This window comes from Salarias fasciatus, chromosome 1 (assembly GCF_902148845.1).
Source record: "Salarias fasciatus chromosome 1, fSalaFa1.1, whole genome shotgun sequence".
NCBI classification, from domain to species: Eukaryota; Metazoa; Chordata; class Actinopteri; order Blenniiformes; family Blenniidae; genus Salarias; species Salarias fasciatus.
Window position 1 is genome coordinate 17912116 of NC_043745.1, and position 18200 is coordinate 17930315.

Here is an 18200-nt window from a genome sequence, read left to right on the forward strand (position 1 = left end):
ACTGCTGCCTGAACGGGCGTTATCTCTGTTCACTCAGCTTCCATCCTCACAAACACAGCCTGTTTGCTCCTTTTGCTTTCTTATCACTTTGTTTCTTTTTCTTCACTTCCCTGTCACGCACACACTCACCTCTCACTGTGGAAACATCCACAGGCCTGCTGTCTTTCGCTTTCCTGCTCACTGTGCTGACTGGAAGCTGAATCTTTCATCGGAACATTTCAAACTTCTTGTAAAGAACAACTCAGTAAATTCCCCGAAAGAGGCCTGACAGTAAATAACATCTTTAGAACATCTTCCCACAACATTTGTGATTTAATAGCGGCCCTAAATACATTGAAGTTTGTATATGACAGATGTCTTGTCTCAGCTGCTTTCTTGCTTTTTATCTTCTTGTGTTCATTCTCATTTCTTCAATCTGTTTCTTTAATAAATAAATGTTATGTCAAGTTCAGCAGGAACAACAACTTCTCACTGCAGTGGAGCACTTTCAGTTGAAAATACTAAAGTTAAATAATGTTGTAAAGGTATTTCAAACAGGCTAAAATGCCATGTGTGGACCACCATTCGCTTTCCAATTAACTGATGTAACTTTATCCAAAGTTGAAGTTCAAATCAGACAACATGTTGGCGCTAGACCACAACAATACAATGTGTATATTATTAAAACATCCCCATCGGGTCTTTTCTTCACTACTGGCCAGTTTTGAGATTTCCCCACACATATAAAAAGCCACACCCTGGACCTAATCTGCTGCTCTGGCCTCAAACTGTACAGCGGGTCAGCTTCATATTACGGCTCATTTCCTCCTCTCGTTCAGTGTTACCATCCGTCTCTCCATCTCCAAGTCTCCCTGTGTTTTCCTGTTCTGCATTATTAAGGACATTGACATGGCCTCCCTTTCCTCCCACGCTGCCATCCTGACTCCGGACTGCTCTTCCACCCCTGACGATCTCGTTGCTCAATGTAATAATGGTGTTATAAATATTTTCCTGTCTCTGTTTTCTTTACCCTGTCTGCTCACTGGTCCACCTCTGACCTCCACGCACTCAAATCCAACAACTGACAACTTGAAAGATTCAACAGGAAATCTGCTCTCGCTATTCCTAAAGACGTGTACGCTGCTCACCTTACTCTCTTCAAGGATGATATTTCTCAATGTCAAGGCTACTCTGGTTTCATCTGCTCTAATGCAGGTAACATTCTTCTCCATATTCAACAGCATCATTCAGCCCCTGGCTCCAGCTGTACTCCACTGACACCTCTCTTCAAATCTACAACCATCACCGCCATCCTGGAAAAACCTGGCTGAGACCTGGATGATTTCAATAACGTTCGCCTCATCTCTCATCTTCCCTTCATCTCAAAGATCTTAGAAAAAAAAAACAGTTGAGTCTTCACTCCAGTCACGTGTCTCCTGTAACAGCCTCTCTGAACGGTTCCAGTCTGGGTTTCGTCCACGACACAGCACTGAAACAGCTCTCCTCAAGATGACCTCCTCATGGCAGCTGATACGCGTTTACTTTCCATCCTCATCTTTCTTGATCTGAATGCGGCCTTCCACACCATATCTCATCCCATCCTCCCCGTAGACTCTCCTTCATCGGCTTTATTCACATCCCCCTTCACTGGCTTCACCCCTGCCTCTCAGTTCATCCAACTCAAATCCTTCACCTCACAGCCCTCCTCTCCCCTGTCACCTCAGGTGTGCCCCAGGGCTCCGTCCTGGGGCCCCTCCTCTTCATCGTCTATCTTCTTCCACTTGGCATTATTTTCTGTAAATCTGGAGTCTACTTTCACTGCTTCGCTGATGACACCCAGCTCGACCTCTCCACGAAACCCAACTCCAGCTGGAGAAACAGTGTGACACATGCAATTTACACCCACACAGCTTTATTCCTGTATCAGATACAAACGTGTGTCTCATGTATGACTAAAAACAGCTGACCACTCTGTTTATATCACTGCAGATAACACTGCACAATGTGTTTAAGGTCAGTACAAATATTTAATAGCACAACTGCAGCGTTTCACACAACTTTTAAAGCAACGAGCCAAACAGCGAGTATAGACACAGCTCAAATTCCAAATATAACTTAAAGATGCATAAAACATCAATAAAAAGAGGATAAAACCCATTTGAAAAAGTCATTTTTGTCACAATTGACACAAGCAAGATGAGTTTTACAAGTTCTTTCCAAGTGTCATTTTGAAAATCATGTCAGCAGAATTGAAGAACACTTTCAAATGTATTCAAGTTTTTAAGGCCAAGAGAAGTCACAGATGTTATAAAGAGTAGCTCAGGCTGAAGGAGAGCAGAGTTACAGGAGTTCGGTAGCCTTCATGTAGCATCGGGAATGATAAATGCTATAATTTGTGCTGCCAAAGTCAGTCAAGATCAATCATGAATTTGTGTGGAGCAAAACAAAATTTAGTAAAAATACTTATTCCTGTCTGTGTGTATATAGGAGGGGGATGTATCAGGAGATGGGGTGATGGACTTCACAGCTCTGGGGAAGAAGCTGTGCTTCAGTCTGTTTGTATGGGCTGTGATGTTCCGGTACCTCTTTCCAGAGGGAAGGGGTACAAACAGTTCATGGCCTGGGTGGGTGGGGTCTGCATCTGTACTACCAGCCCACCTTCGAACTCGGCTGTCGTACATTGAGTCCAGATGTGGCAGAGGACTCCCCACAATCCCCTGTGCTGTTTTCACCACCCGGGCCGACACCTTCCCGTCCTGTGCGGTGCTGTTTCCGTACCACACTGCTGCACTCAGACAGAGGAGGCTCTCAGTTGTGACTCTAGAAGTTTGTCAGAAGCTGAGGGGAAGAATCCGGTCCTTTCAGCTTCCGGAGGAACAAGAGCCATTGGTGGGCCTTCTTCAGCAGGTGGGATGTGTGTGTGGACCAAGTGAGGTCAGTTGTAACGTGGATGTCCAGGAGCTTGATGTTGTCCACCCGATCCTCCTCCAATAGGGTTACAAACACGTCTGTCACAGCCTAGACAAGCTCACACTGTCCTGACAGAAGAGATGTCGTTTGTCTAAATAAGTAAAATCACATAGTATGGAGCAACAGAGCTTTGAAATGTGCATCTATAAAAATCAGTGACAGTGAAAATATATTCGTCATTTTCAGAGAGTTTCTATTATTAGCTGCTGCAGTGCAAACAATGAGACAGTCAGACATGTGTGCTGACATGTGGCACCAAGTAACAAAAAAAGGAGAAACCCTTGCTAATGACTGACTGTACAGGGAAGCAGTGGAGAGGAAAAGAGACCAATGATCAATCTTATTGAAGAATTAATACAATGAGAACAATTCAGGTTCTAAAAAGATCAATATAGTGCAACAAACTGTGATTTTTAATTCATCCTTTAAGTGTTTTGTTCTCTGTTGCACCCTGCACAAGTTTCCCATGCTAGATCAAATCTTTTTTTATCCAATAAGTTTGATTCAGTTTTTTTGTTGCGCTAAAGGAAAAAAGCAAATGAACAAATAAGTCAATAGAAAAGAATAATAATTTAACTAAAACGGTGCTTTTCACACTGTAAGATAAAATGTGTCATGATGTTTTAGTTGCAGGGGCTTCCCTAAAAAAATCTGAATTTAAAATTTCAACAAATATTGTTTATCATTTACAGATTAGCCAATATCGATGGTGTGCAGTATTTAACAATCACCGTTACTGTGAGAGCTCCACTTTACTTCAGTTTTCAAAACTTTTTTGGATGTTTTAGCGTTTTTGTTTTTTTGTTGGGTGGGGGGTAATTTCTGCTGGTGAAGTACATTCAATCACTATGCAGACAATAGAAATTTCATCAGGCAAACTGTAAAAAATAATAGGAGCAAAAGGACATGGACATTCTGCCTGTTCTTGAAAGAAACTGACATCTGGAAGAATGAGAACAACAAGCAGCAACAAAAAAAAATCTGAGATAAACATGCAGACAGCAGCAGAAAACTCTGATAAAATTAAGCCGATGTTTATTTTTGGTGCAGAGTACATCGCTTATTATAGATGACTTACAACCGCTGTAGTGTCTGTTAGTTTATTCCTTCAGACATCTGCTGTCATTAAAACAATTGCAGAGCTGCTGCCTCTCTCTGTCATTGTTCTTGTAGCTTCAGTCGAGTGTCAGTTATTTTTTTTTCTGTTGTGACATCTGGAGCTTTACAATTCCCCGTCTGTGTCTGGAACTAAAATATGTAAATACTGCATCTTGGTAGTGAGAGTAGAAACATCTGAAATCTACAGATTCCCACTGCAGAAGATAGTCCAGATAGCAAGACTTCAACGTTTGGTTTTAAGGAATAGCTCTAAAGAAGCTTTATCATCTTGATATACAAGATTGTATCAAAATAAGGGGGGAAAAAAGTTGCACACACAAAACACTCGTACGTTAAACACACAAAAGCACACTTCTGGGAAACAGGGATTAGTAACTGATATCGAGAGATGGGAAAGTAGCCTCCCTCTGTGGCCTCTAAAACCAGATGTAACCAGCTGGCACACACACACACACACACACACACACACACACACACACACACACACACACACACACACACACACACACACACACAGTGACCAGCAGGCTCGTGGCCAGAACTTTTGTCCTTCTCTCCGCTGTGTGAGCCGGGGCATAAAGGAGAGGGAGGCCCAGTTTCAGCTGTGCGGAGTTCAAAGTGGCTGCTTCAATGCATCTCTGTAGCCAATGAATCTTTGCAGTGGAGGACAACTGTTCCTTAAAGGTCTCAGGCAGTGACACTTTAACTGCCGCCGCTTTAATGAAACATTTCAATCTTTTTCGTCACAGATTGAAACAGCAGAGAAACTACCTCTGTGTGTGTGTGTGTGTGTGTGTGTGTGTGTGTGTGTGTGTGTGTGTGTGTGTGTGTGTGTGTGTGTGTTTTCAGAAGAAGAGAGATGAGTAGATGTGTGAAGACTTTCTTGTAGGACACATCTGTTTATTTAACTGCATGGAGACGGCGGGGGAGAGAGAGGGCGTGTGGTGTGATGTTGAAACGGTAACTGAAGGGAGTCGGGATCATCTGAAAGGAGATAAGTCATCAGAGAGTGAATCTCCGAGCAAAGGGCAGCTGATGCTCGTCTGTTTTTATGCTGCTGGAAGAAAACATGCAGAGTCATGTATTTTTCATAACTGTGAAACTTTGCAACATTTTCTGTGTTCATCCAAGCCTGGGAAACTTTTTAATGACTTTTAACTCTGGAGCGCTATTTTAAGCGTTTGTGTCAGCTGTGTGGCTGAAACGGTGCGAAACAGGCTGTCATTCAGCTCTGAGGGCAAAAAGTTTTCCCTTTTGAAATTCAAATATGTTCTGAAAGTTCATTCTCTGATCTTAAGGCAGAATTTCAATCTGTATATGACCTCAAACTAAGGTCCTTATGAACCTAATCAAACCTGGACATTTGATTTAATCCCTCTATATTACTAAAGTGCAGCTCTCTCATACATTTAGCTGGTTAAACAATCAGCAGCAGCAGCAGCGGCAGTCATGGGATGTTAGATGACAGTTCATATGACCAGCTGCGCTGCATATAGACCACAGAGCTTCTGCTGTTGTACTGAGAGGGTTTTCAACGCAGTCACAAGATGAAACAGCTGTGGGAAGAAGAATCCAAATTTCTCCAATCACAAGCTCTCTAAAGAATGTTCAAAAATATCCGCTCTGCTGTGAGTTTCATAAGTTCAGGTTTATTCTTGCTTTGTTGTGTTGATCAAACTCTTATTATAGATGGAGTGTGAGTAATCTGCCTCTGTGTGAGCCACTTACTTTTTTTTTGTTGTTGTTGCCAGCTAGTTATAAGTTGTAACGTGGAGTGTAATAACATGTATAGTTATTGTGTAATAACTTAATATCTGCAATGAACTTTTGTGTGGAGCTCAACATGAAAATAGGAGACACAAACACACCAGGGGATGGGGATATTGACAAAGGTAAACATATGGACGCATCAAATTGAGTGTTACGTTACAATATCGCGTTTACAGAAATGAGATGGAATGTGTTTTCCTTTGAAATCTTTATCTCCAATTGGAGCTTTGAGTTTCAGTCCAAAAAATGATGAGATGAGGAAAGAAGAAAAAAGAGAATAGAGATTATTTTTTTCTTTTTCAGGAGGGTAAAGGGGCAAACATGCAGAGAAAACAGAAACTTGAACGAGAAGAGTAAAAGTAAAAATGTGGCAGAGAAAGAGACTGTCGATGGGAGAGCAGCAGTTTGCTCACTGATCAAACAGCTGCTGGATTCTCTTATCTCTGCCTGCACTCTGTGTGTGTGTTTGTGTGTGTGTGTGTGTGTGTGTGTGTGTGTGTGTGTGTGTACAGGTGTGAATAATCAGCTGTGTGTGTGTTTCAGCAATCCGTTGCCCTCATGACCTCTGATACAGCTGACATGCAGTGTTTTAATACCTCTGTGTGTTAAAAACAAACTGAACTCATGTGAATTAAAACCAGTGTGAAAGGTAATGTGCTGAATTCCCCGTGTGTCTGTACCAGTGTCCCGAAATGTGCTAAATGTGAAGAAAAGAAGAGAATGTTATCAGAAAGACGGGGAAATACAACGGACAGGAAAGATCGGCGAGCAGAGAGGAAGGAAGAGTGAAGAGGTGAACAGGACGTCACGGTGGTCGGAAAAGAAAAATGGGAATGACTCTACAGAAGTGATGGGTGAAGAAGAAAGGAAGGATGTTTTTTTTTTTTGCTATTATCAGTTTATGCAACACATGGATGTGTGCGCGTGCACACACATGGCGCACGCAAAGGGGATGTGTGTGTGATTGAGAGAAGGTGGTACTTCCTGCCAGAGACAGAATAGCTGACAGGGACATCCTCCCCCTCCTCTTCCTCCTGTGTGTGTGTGTGTGTGTGTGTGTTCAGAGATGAAAATCAATGTTTACAATCATACCACTTTATTTAACAAAATTGGAGAAATTCTTCATTGATTAATAATATTATGTATGAATCATAGCAACGTCATGACTTTGATCCTGGTAAATGGTGCAGTGTGGTCAGTCTTTCCTCGTCAAACGAGTCACAAGTCACAAATTTGCCTGAGAGAACTTTCCAAAGTACCTCAGAAGAAACTTCAGGATATGCAAAATAGGGGAGGCAATCTGTTTGAAGCATCTTTCTGGATTTTCCCTCTATATGAAGCGTGAGCCACACAGCCTTATTGTAATATTACAGCGGTTCGATATCGCGAGCATCACGACCGCTGGAAATGTCTACAGTAGCAGGAATGCAGATTAGAGGTGTGTTCCTCTGAAAAGTCCTCAGTGTCAACTATTTTTGGTTGCTGCCCGCATTTTAACTGCACTGCTGTGACCGCTGGAATGTGTGCCTTTATACGTGTGTGTGTGTGTGTGTGTGTGTGTGTGTGTGTGTGTGTGTGTGTGTGTGTGCATTGCTAAAACTGCACCAAGCAAGAGCAGGATATGAAGACAGGTTGGAAGACTTGATGAATGTCTGCAGTGTCCAACTGCAGCCTGTTATTGTGGTCTCGCTTTCTATATAGGACCTGTTGGCTAGAAGACACACACACACACACACACACACACACACACACACACACACACACACACACACACACACACACACACACATGCATGGAGACACACGCACGCACACACAACTTGAAGTCTCGCTGGACTCCTGTGGTTCTCGTCCACAGCCATCAGTCAAGTTTATTTGTCTGGAGACAGAAAGCGCAGCGGCACACGCAGCTGGACAAGGCAGCCATTCAGCTCCACATCAGCTCCAACAGAGACTCTGATATCAGAGGATATTCAGAAGTAAAATCACGTGCAAGAAGAATGTCTCAGAAATGTTAGTTATGCTTTCAGACACTAAAATAGGCACAAATTCATGTGCTCATTTTTGATGAGTTGACATAGATCTAATGGAAAACAGAGAAGATTTCATCAAACTCAATGGACTAAAAAGTCCACAACCACACTGATACAGATATGAGCTACGGTGTTCTTTGCCTTGAGAGCGATCACATGCAAAACTTTACATGCCTTTACATGCTTTTGTATCCACAAATATCTCAGAGAGGTGCTAATCTGCTCTCTGGGAACAAAAAACATCCTGTCTGTTCAAGACGAAGAGAAAACCAGTTTGTTGCGCGTGTCTGCAAATACATTTTTAGGTTTCAAGGACACTGTGCGTTTCCTCTCTGGCTCTCTATTGTTCCTGCAGCTACAGGGTTCCTCGAGGAGGAGGGGAGCGAGCGCCACATCACTACAACAGCAGGACAGGGAGAGTCCCCGAGGCTGATGTGGCCTCCGGTCTGTCCACAATTCACTTCATTGTTTCCATCAAACTTTAAAGCATCACTGACTTACATGAAATCCTCTGAATAAAGGACCGTCAAAATGTAACGTGGAACTGAACACACTGATTCAGAGATATAGATTTTCCAAATTAGACTTTCTGACCCCCTGAAAGTTGTGTATGAGAACGATTGTGAGCTGCACAGACAAAACAACCCTGACTCCACTTGTGTCACATGTGCTTTTCTCCTTTTGCCTCTTATATGGATGCTGTTAAACTTTATCCATCATCTTTGCTGCCATCTGCAGGACTGAGAACGCGATGGGAAGCAGATCCACCAGCTCAAAGCATCACGCTCTGACAACTTTCTCACACACACCGTTGGACCATTCCTGCCAAATAAACATGCAACATCTTGCTTCTGTCTACAGCAGTAAAGCATTTGGCTTGACAGTTCCAATTCCTAAATCCTGGAACAACTGCTCCAATTTATTCAATCAGAAGGTTGCAGGTACAGTTCCCCAGCTCGCCCTGTAAACGTCAGTGTCCTTGAGCAAGACACTGAACCCCAAACTGCTCACAGTAGATGGATTGAACACTTTGCATGGCCGCCATGACTGCGTGAATGTGATTAGCAGTGCAAAGTGTCATTAGGGACTGATGTGGTAGAAAAGCAAAGAGCATTCACCCCGTTGAATTGAATGTGTGGTGTAATCTGTAAAAACGCAACAGTATCACACTTTATTTTAAAAAAATTTATTTGTATGTACTTACATACTGGTGTCAAAAGAGTATGCACCGATGTCACATTGACTCACAATTACAAAGAAAAAGCAAATATTTTTCTTCAATTACAAGTATTGAAAAAACTATGTACAGAAAAAAAGGGCGTGGTGACAAGATGATACGCTAGAAACAGACAGTCACACAATGTTTCAATCGAGGCGTCTGCAAATGGAGAAATAAAAAGAAATCATCTGAACAGTTACACTGCCTTGGTGCTCTGGACATTAATTTGCATTTCCACTCAGAAAAAGACCCTTGAGCGTCCTCTCCACAGTCCAGCAGGAAGGCGATTTCAGAGTGTGCTCACAAAACTGCTTTTTAAAAAAAACTGCCAGAGGGCCGATTCATCGAAAAGGGAACATAACCGTTGAATGGAAACAATTTACACATCTTAGAAATCATTCTCAAAACGATGTTACAGCGGCAACGGTCAACCAACGGAACAGTCGACGGCTTCAAATGGACATTTCTCTCTGGATGGATGAAGGTCACCAGTGTTCCATTACTGTATCTTACAGATGAAAAATAGACTAGGCTTCAGAAAATCCTGGCATTTAAAGAAAAAGAAAGAAAAATCCAACTTTAATAATTACAGACTTTGATCAAGACAAGACAAAAAAGCAGAAAAGATTTTTTTTTAAAAACCCACAGCGATGTTCTGGGTTGTTTGTGACCGACAGAACAAAAGGGAAAGAGTCCTCACAAGGAGGGACGTCTGAAGTGAAAAAACATAAATGGAAAAGTTGAGCAACTGGATTAGTACCCCGAATCCACCAGTTCCTCTCTACACACAGGGTAAAGTCAGACAGACTCACACTAACTGCCCCTCAACACGCTCCGCTCGGGAGTCGGGGAGGAGCTTGAAAGAGGGCATCGACACATTCGGTACGACACGAGACGAGCCGTCCATCTCGCTGCGTCACGGAGCTGCAGTTTGGGCGACAGAAACACGGGGCGCTGCTCTGCAGCCACGTTTCTCCTCTGTGCTAATCTCAGGAAGTGTACTTGTGAGGATTTTCGTGGCACTTGCTCTGCGCGTCACTCGGTGAGGTGCAGTTTGGTGGCTGGATGGATAATTCATGTGGACAGTCGTCAAGACGCAGATCACTCCCTGAACTGGCCTCAAAACCAAAGCAGCTCCATGAAGAGCGAGTCGAGCGCAACGCAGCCTGCAGAGGCGGTGAGGACGCACACCTTCCTCTGCAGACTGGAAGACTGGACTCCTGCAATCTCCACTTGGTCACAAATGCATGGAAACCAATGTGCTTTTTAGCATGTCTTCCAATGGTGTGTCTGCCTCTGCTGAATTTAGGAACTAAAAATGAATCCAGTAACATCTCAACTGGATCCAAAAAAAAAAAAAAAGACAAAAAGAAAAGATCACCTGCAGGGTGTGTTGAAATGTAAATCCACCAAGAACAGAGCACTAAACTATACTGATGGTTTTAGTTCAGCTTATCTTTGAGCTTATATTTCGCCTTCATAACGTCTGTCTCTGAGTGAGATTGTGGCTGTCAGGTAAGGATTTACTCTTGGAGGATGGGGTGGAGGGGTGGAGGGGTGGGGGTCTCTCTGGTGTATTTGGGGTGGCCTGGGACCAGCTGCTCCCTCTCAGTTTCGCTCTCTTTAGTCACTCTTTGCTTTCTTGCTGTCATTTCCGTTCTCCTCCAGCGAGGTCCCCTCTGCCTCCTCTGGCTGCTTCCTCTTCTTCGTGTCTTCGGCCTGCGCCGCAGACGGGTGAGGCCTGAACGTAACGATGATGCAGGTCATGTTGTCGCATCCCGTACCGTCTCCCGACGTGTCGGGTGCCAAACAGTGGTCCAACAGCTGCAAGAAGGACAAAGTCAGACTCGAAACCGAATCCCATTCTTATGAAAACGCGACACAGTTTCTAAAAAAAATTCTCAAAACAACAGTCATTTTAAAATTATTTAGCAAACATTTTTGCTGTGTTCACTCAGGTATAAAAGCAAGATTGCGTAAAACCTGAAATTTGGCTCGTGTCTGTAAACAGAACTGAACAGTTCTGATTAAAGCAGGGCAGTGTTAAACACACCTCTTCCACAATGGATGAGAGAGGCCTGGCTTTGCCATCCTGGTCTGGTTTGATCCTCTCACTAATGAAGTCCACCACCTCCTGACTGCTCAACACATTCCTACAAACACACAAAAACAATTCAGGAATCGCTGCAAGAAAAGGGTCCACTCTTGAATATTCACATCTACAGTCTATATCTATAGTAAAAAGAAATGAAAGGGATAAATCTTTAAAGATGAATGAAACAAACTGACCAGATGCCGTCGCAGGCAATGACCATGAAGTCATGTTCCTCGTTGAGCGTCAGAACTTTGACGTCTGGCATTGCAGAGATCATCTGCTCCTCTGGCGGTAGAGCTTTGTTCCTCTTATAGAAGTGGTCGCCTGCGAGCAGACGGTACAGATTAACACTCAAACCTCCTCCACAGAGTATCAATGGGACCAGAGGACTTGAGGTTACATCAAGGCCGCTCCGAAAGTCACCTACCGATTGCTCTGGAGAGGTTCAGTCCCCCGTTGACACGTCCGTCCATGGTCACTTTGCCGCCGGCGTTTTTGATGCGAGCGAGTTCCACCTCGTCCTCTGGCTTGTGGTCGTACGACATGTCCACAGCTTTCCCTGCGATGCAGCAGAAACAGAACTTTGAAGCGTCACGCAATGCTGCCTTTCCATTTCCACTGATTTTTAAGCCTCGTTGTTTTGAAAGCGGCTCTGGGGAGAAATGTCCGACAGCAACTATTACATGAGGAATACCGTCACAATGCTGAGTTCTTCATCCTCAGTGTGGATAGTTGTTTTTACAATCCTCTTTTATGACTCAATATTCACCTCAAAAGAGCGTGAGCATGCAGGAAGTGCTCTGGACCTACCGTGTTCGGACACAACGCAGCGAGAGTCTCCAGCATTGGCGACGATCAGCTGCTTCCCTCGGATCAGAGCTACGACAGCTGTGGTGCCGCTGTCTGAGCCGGGCTGCAGACAGACAGGCGCCGGATGTTACACTCGGGCTCGGGAAGTAATGGACTACATGTAACGGCGTTGCATGGAATCCATTGCAGTACAGACAAAAATGGGTAATCTGATTACTGCTGTTTTTAATAAATACGACCTGATCATGGTTCAGGAACAGAGAATCATCAGCTTTTTATCAAACACATGAAGCCTGACCATCCCAAAGGGCTGTCAGACTGATCGTTGAATTTATTATTGATCAGTCTTCCTGCTTCATGGTTTCATTCACTCTCACCGCGTCCCCCGACTTCAACAAGTACAACTTCCTGTGGCAACGAAAGACTCTCCTCATCAACAAGTATGAATTACGGGAAGATATTCTCTCTCGATTTCTTTCCTCTTCTTTATGTAACAAACAAGGTCTAATTCCTACGTTGTCATCATTGGACTCTCCTGACCTGCCAACCTTGGTGAAATTTTTTGAGTACCACTTGCCGGACCGGGGGGGGGGGGGGGGGGGGGGGTTCGAAGACTTAACAGATGTTTTTCTGATACACATTACATTGCGGCTGACCGTGCACGTTGTTGTCCCCAGAAAAGAGCTTCAAAATGCTGCTACATGTCCTTTAACTAAGCATTTTTTGCTGTGTGTGTGCGCATGCGTGCGCGTGTGTGTTCCATTACTAAAACCTTTATAAAGCCGTGAATACGGTGTTTCAAATTAACTGGTGTCCTTGTTACCTGGTGACTGACTTCCTTTAGCACTTCCTGCTGCTGCTGCTAGTAGCCGCAGATGTTGAAATCAGACTCATAAAAGGTCTGACACGACTTTTTGTCTGGTTTTTAATATCTATCAGCAACAAGGGACGTGAAAGAAACCCAGTCGCCAGTTAAAAGGGACTCAGTTATTCCAAAACACCGGCTCCTCTCCGGTTTCGCGACACTCCTCCTCCGCTAGTTAGCTGCTGCGTTCAGGTGACTGGAACTGCTGCGGAAAAGTGAAACTCGGTCGTTAACACGAAAGCAGCGGTGACAGCTGGACTCAGGAGGGACTCAGGAGACACGTGAAGGAAGCGAGGACTATTTGCACAAAGGAACGACTCTCAGACAGCTGTGAACCGGCTCTCGTCGTTCACTTGAAAGAGCCGTTCAAACGAACGACTCGTTCATTGAACGTCGCAGCACTACAGGCTAGCACATGTGTTTCCTCCCGGTTCCATAGCTGCGGCGCACCAGCCGAATTTACCGGTATTTTTTTTCAGCGTGACAAATACAATGTGTGCCGTGACTGAGTGACAACACACCGAAATGCGTGACACTTCAGAGCCCTGCTGCTGCATCGTGTCCACGGTCCGCATTTATAACAGCGCTCACAGACGTCTGCAGCTTTTTGCGTAGTTTAATGAGGCGGAGCGTACCAGCGTATTTTGATGTCAAATTGCGTACCTACTACGCAAAATGCGTACAGGTTGGCAGGTCTGGACTCTCTCAAATAATGTAAAGTAACATTGATAATCATCTCTGTGACAGGGGCCCACAAGCTCCTGCTTCCTAGATTCAAACAGGACATCAATCACAGCTGATCTTCTGATACTAATAACATCTTTCTACATGTTCACATGGAATTTGGAGAAAGCTTTTTCAATGCTCTAAAGGTTTTCATCATGAGTTCCGACCTGAACCACTTGAGCAAGATTGAGCTGACTGACCAGCAGACGCCATCTTAAACTCAGTGACAACACTGAAACTATCTGACTGTAGGGAGTTTAGATGAAGACGCTAAAAAATTCCATTCTTCAGACCGCCCCTTTCAAGAGCCGGTGAGATCATAAAATGCTAAACATCCCGTATCCCTACAAACACACACATCAATTGTTCATGCCAGAGGGACGACTGATACACACCTCCTCTTTGCCATCCATTCCAGGCAGACACATTTCCTCCTCTTCTTCATCCTCAGAGTCTTCCTCTCCCTCCTCCGTATCCTCCTCTTCCTCCATTTCACTGCTGTCACCCTCTTCCTCTTCGCTCCCATCCTGGTTTGATGAAAAATGTCATTGTGTGGCCTCATGAAGTTACTCAGAGTAAACTTTCACAGCCTAACGCAGGGCTCTGTTCTGGTCTCACCTCTTCATCGCTGCCCTCTTCTTCCTCTCCCTCTTCAGACTCCTCGCTGTCATCGAAAAACCTGGACTTGGAATCTCCTGCCGCCTTCGAGGACAAAGAGGAGCAGGAAGGACCTGCGTCTCCTTCAGCCTTACCAACCTTTTCTTCTCCATTGGAGCTTCCAGACCCGGCGGAGTCGCTTGCTGTCAGGGAGAAATGACAGCAACATGTGCAAAACCAATCAGACGAGATTCCTACACTTAGAACTGCAGTGAGATCTGCTGCAATCGTGACAATAGAAACTGTGAACTCTGTGCATAAAAGAAGTTCACTCTTGGATTCTGGATAGAAAGTTATAGCTTTGAATTGTAAATCATCTACCTGCAGCGCTGCCTTCGCTTCCTCCAGTTCTCCGACGAGCTCGCAGTTTTGACCCGCACGATGCTCCTTCACTTTCCTTCACTTTTCCATTGCTCTCCTCCTCCACCTCCCCGTTTAACCCTTCTTTCTTCGGATCCTCCCCACCTTCATTCTTGTCTCCTGCTGCCTTCTTTGCTGCTGCACTGGAACCAACACAAGGCAACAAAGTCATTGATGACGATGTTTTCCCTGATGGAAGAGTGCAAAGGACTTCATAGTACCTGATGGCAGCAGCGTGTTTGACTGCGCTGCGGTTCTGGCCGTAGCGGACCAACAGCTCCTCGATGGTCATGGTAGCTTCTTCGTGGAGCAGAGCCGCTTCTTCCGTATCCACTGGAAGGAAGAAGCCGACAAACATGTTTAATCAACTGTCATTCATGTACATGGAGAGACTGAAATCAGGGCCGAGCATGGTTCAGCTCAAAACCAGAGCAAATAAAGTGCTCTACAGACCTCAAATCCTTTATCTTTGACAGTTTTTATGGCATAACCTTTTGGTTAGACCACATTAAATTGCGAGTGTAGATAAGGAAGTGCTCAGTGTATATGTAAACATTGAGCCGGGACTCACAGTCATCCTCCTCCGCCACTTTTTCAGCGGGAGGCTCCTCGGTAGGCCGACCAGCGATCTGGATTAGTTCCTTGATGACGTCCTCCGTGGTCATTCTACTGTCAATGGCCAAGAAGGCATCCTCCAGTGCCTGTGGGGCAACACACACATGTCAGGACTAACGGCGGACCACTCCTCATACACTGTGTTTGAGCCATGCTGTTACAAAGCAGCACACATCAGACCATGAACTTCTGGGTCAACTCAAAGGTGATTGAATTACTGTTTCATTTCTCCCCCTCACCTTTTGAAGTTTGCCATCTTTGTAGGTTTTCTGCTCTTTGATAATCTCGGGAAGATACTTGGAACAGTACAGAGCCACCTCTTCGCCTGGACGGGAGGAGCAGGTGACACAAATTCTCAGGGTAGGTGTGAGTGTACACATAACACTTAGGTAGGTGTGTAAAACAAACAAAAAAATGAGGAACATCACTGAAAGTTACAAAGAACGATGAGGTGGGATCTAGAATTATAAGAGCGGACAAGTTTTCTGACTTTGATTTTCCACAATATAAACAACATTATTCTTTGCGGTATGTGTTACCTCCATGTCCATCGTACACAGAAAACATGGCCGTCTCCTCATCAAAATCTGGGATACAGTTGTGGGCATCCTGGGAGACAGATCACAGAAAATCTCAGTTCTAAATTTTGCTATACATTTAAGGCAGGCATTCCCAGTGGCATACTATATTTATTTACTAAAGGCAGAACACTTTTCACAGAGGTTTTCTTGTCCTTGTTTAACTCCTTTATGTTTGCCAAGTGGCTGTATAACTCACATGATGTGCACATGTTTTTCTTGGTGTGTTTTTGCAGAAAAAAACTGAGAGGAATACATGGTTGCGAACTCTGTGGATACAATTGTGGTCTGTAGTGTTTGTGAAGATGGGAGTACTGCCTGCCAACATGAATACAAAGCAACCCAGAGGAGGTTTCAACCTTGGAAGCTATACTGAGTGGACCTGAAAAGCTCCACTTCACCCAGGTCCACGGCTTTACCATGAGAAAATGCTATAAGAAAGCAGGGCTCACACACCGTTTCATCATCCCGGCAAAGCATGTACCACGAGCTACAAAAACACTGCAATCCTATTCAGCACTTATTGTTTTAAAGACGTAAAAGTAACTAGAGGAGCAGAGAGCATGGCGGTTTCTAAAGGCTAAATCTGATTCTCAAACTGGTTGGTGCATCAAAACCCACTGATGTGTTTGTGTTGTCTAGCAGAAATCTCTTAATTGTTAGGACACTAATCCTTGGGAACATCACTACATTGCACAATGTCAATGTGGTAGTCATTTAATATGAAATGTAAAAAAAAAAAAAAAAAAAATCTTATGAGAAAATTATTTCATAGATGTGGACTACACTGACCATCTGACTGAAGTTAGCAAATGTGAAGCATTATTACAGCCGTCAATAAAAGTGAATCAACCTGTCACAGTATCAGCTAAAGTGAAATACAAATCAAGAGCAGACAGGGACTAAAGTGATTGCTGATCATTTCTGCAAGCTCCAAGCACCCTGAGAACGAACTCTGGAAATCACCTATAACTACGAACGAAAAGCTTTTTTATGACTGCCTCTTAGCCCGAACACAGAGGAAAAAGTCCCTATGTTTCAATAACCCAAGGGACGTTTTCTCTTCATTTGGGAAACACTGTTCTTATGATTTTTTTTTCTCCCCATCTCACCTCCATGGAGACCCGCCAGCCCTGCATGGCAGAGAAACCGTAGCTCATGTTGCAGTTGCCGCCATCGGATGAGGTCTTGGTCGTGTTAGGCTGCGACAGATATGCCCCCATGATCGTCGGTTTCTATGGCTTTACACCTGGAAGTAAGAAGGCACGGTTCGAGCGTTGGACGTTAGATTCACACACAGAGACGCTCGCCTGAAGCTTTACGTTTGTCACTTTTCGGTGGCTTTAAGGAGACTCCCTGGTCACCGTTGCTAGCTAGCTAGCGGCTAGCAACACCACAACAAAAAGTGAACGCAGCGGCGGGCTAACGTGCGAGAGCTAACAGGAGCGAACCCGGCTAAACTTCCAGCGGTAACCTCTGCCCCCGCCGGGCGAGCGGCTGCGCACTTTCAACCGGATAAAGACGTAGCGCACCGAGGGTCCATTTACCTATTGTGACGGAGCAGGATGTACTTAAGAGGGAATCCAAAAGAGGGATATTCACATAGGAATGACTGCACGTGTGGAAGCTCAAGCCGCTATCAACACAGACCTAAACCGAAAAGAAGCAGCGGCGGTGGCGGAAGTGAAAACTGCGCATGCCCATTTACGGCCCAACAGGGGGCGTGGCACACAGTACGTCACGGGTTTAAATAAACAATCCTGCATAAATAAGTTTAAATAATCTGAAAATGTAACATTACTGTAAACTATTTTCACTCACTGTTATCATTTACATACAAGTTTTACGCAAACACACACACATCATCATCATCATATTTCCTATTAAATTACATCTACAGCCAAAGCAGCATCATGTAAATGTACATGTGACTATTTTACTCTAAAACGTTTAATTAAAACAAAGGAAAATATTCCAGTTCAAAAATAATGAACAATAATCAAAAGAAAAGGACAAAACGTTCTTGTGGAATTTCAGCAATGATGTCATGAAACAATTCTAAACCATTTGTTCTCTCCAGTCATACTGTAAGTGTTTTTGTGCTCAGTGTTGTACATAGTGTGAGTGAGTGTATTTTTCCATTGTTCATATTTTGACGGTGTTCATGGGTAACTAGGTGTTACTGGGCGTGGCGGATAATACACTTGATCATTGATCAACTGTGAAAGTTGTGTCATCATTCAGTACAACAGCATTTATGCTTAGCCATGAGATTATTATTTCCTCACGGTGTTCTCCCTGATTCACAAGCAATCAGTGTGAAAACAGGTGGATTTTCTAATGTGATAATCAATAAATGTTGTTGACTTTGTAAGCAAAAGTCCAACCATATATTAGATTAATTA

The 18200-nt window shown here is 44.1% G+C and overlaps 1 protein-coding gene across 1 annotated transcript; it reads right to left on the reverse strand.

The window, feature by feature from the left end:
• Window positions 1-10352: 10352 nt before the first annotated feature.
• Window positions 10353-17473, reverse strand: ppm1g (protein phosphatase, Mg2+/Mn2+ dependent, 1G). Its single transcript, XM_030095552.1, has 14 exons — window positions 17343-17473; window positions 16908-17044; window positions 15757-15826; window positions 15457-15542; window positions 15174-15303; window positions 14824-14935; window positions 14564-14745; window positions 14204-14385; window positions 13981-14112; window positions 11995-12097; window positions 11612-11743; window positions 11379-11508; window positions 11143-11242; window positions 10353-10913 (listed from the first exon to the last, which is right to left on the reverse strand). The coding sequence occupies exons 2-14, from the start codon at window positions 17016-17018 to the stop codon at window positions 10713-10715; spliced, it is 1671 nt and encodes a 556-aa protein (XP_029951412.1). The 5' UTR covers window positions 17019-17044; window positions 17343-17473; the 3' UTR covers window positions 10353-10712.
• Between the last annotated feature and the right edge of the window lie 727 nt (window positions 17474-18200).

Excerpts from the sequence above, each read along its gene's own strand:
- ppm1g (XM_030095552.1), bottom strand. The coding sequence starts at position 17,018 with ATGGGGGCATATCTGTCGCAGCCTAACACGACCAAGACCTCATCCGAT. Across the intron at positions 14,936-15,173 it reads AGTGGCGGAGGAGGATGACT|TGGATACGGAAGAAGCGGCT; the intron begins GTGAGTCCCGGC and ends TCTTCCTTCCAG. Across the intron at positions 14,113-14,203 it reads AAGAGGGCAGCGATGAAGAG|GATGGGAGCGAAGAGGAAGA; the intron begins GTGAGACCAGAA and ends TCATCAAACCAG.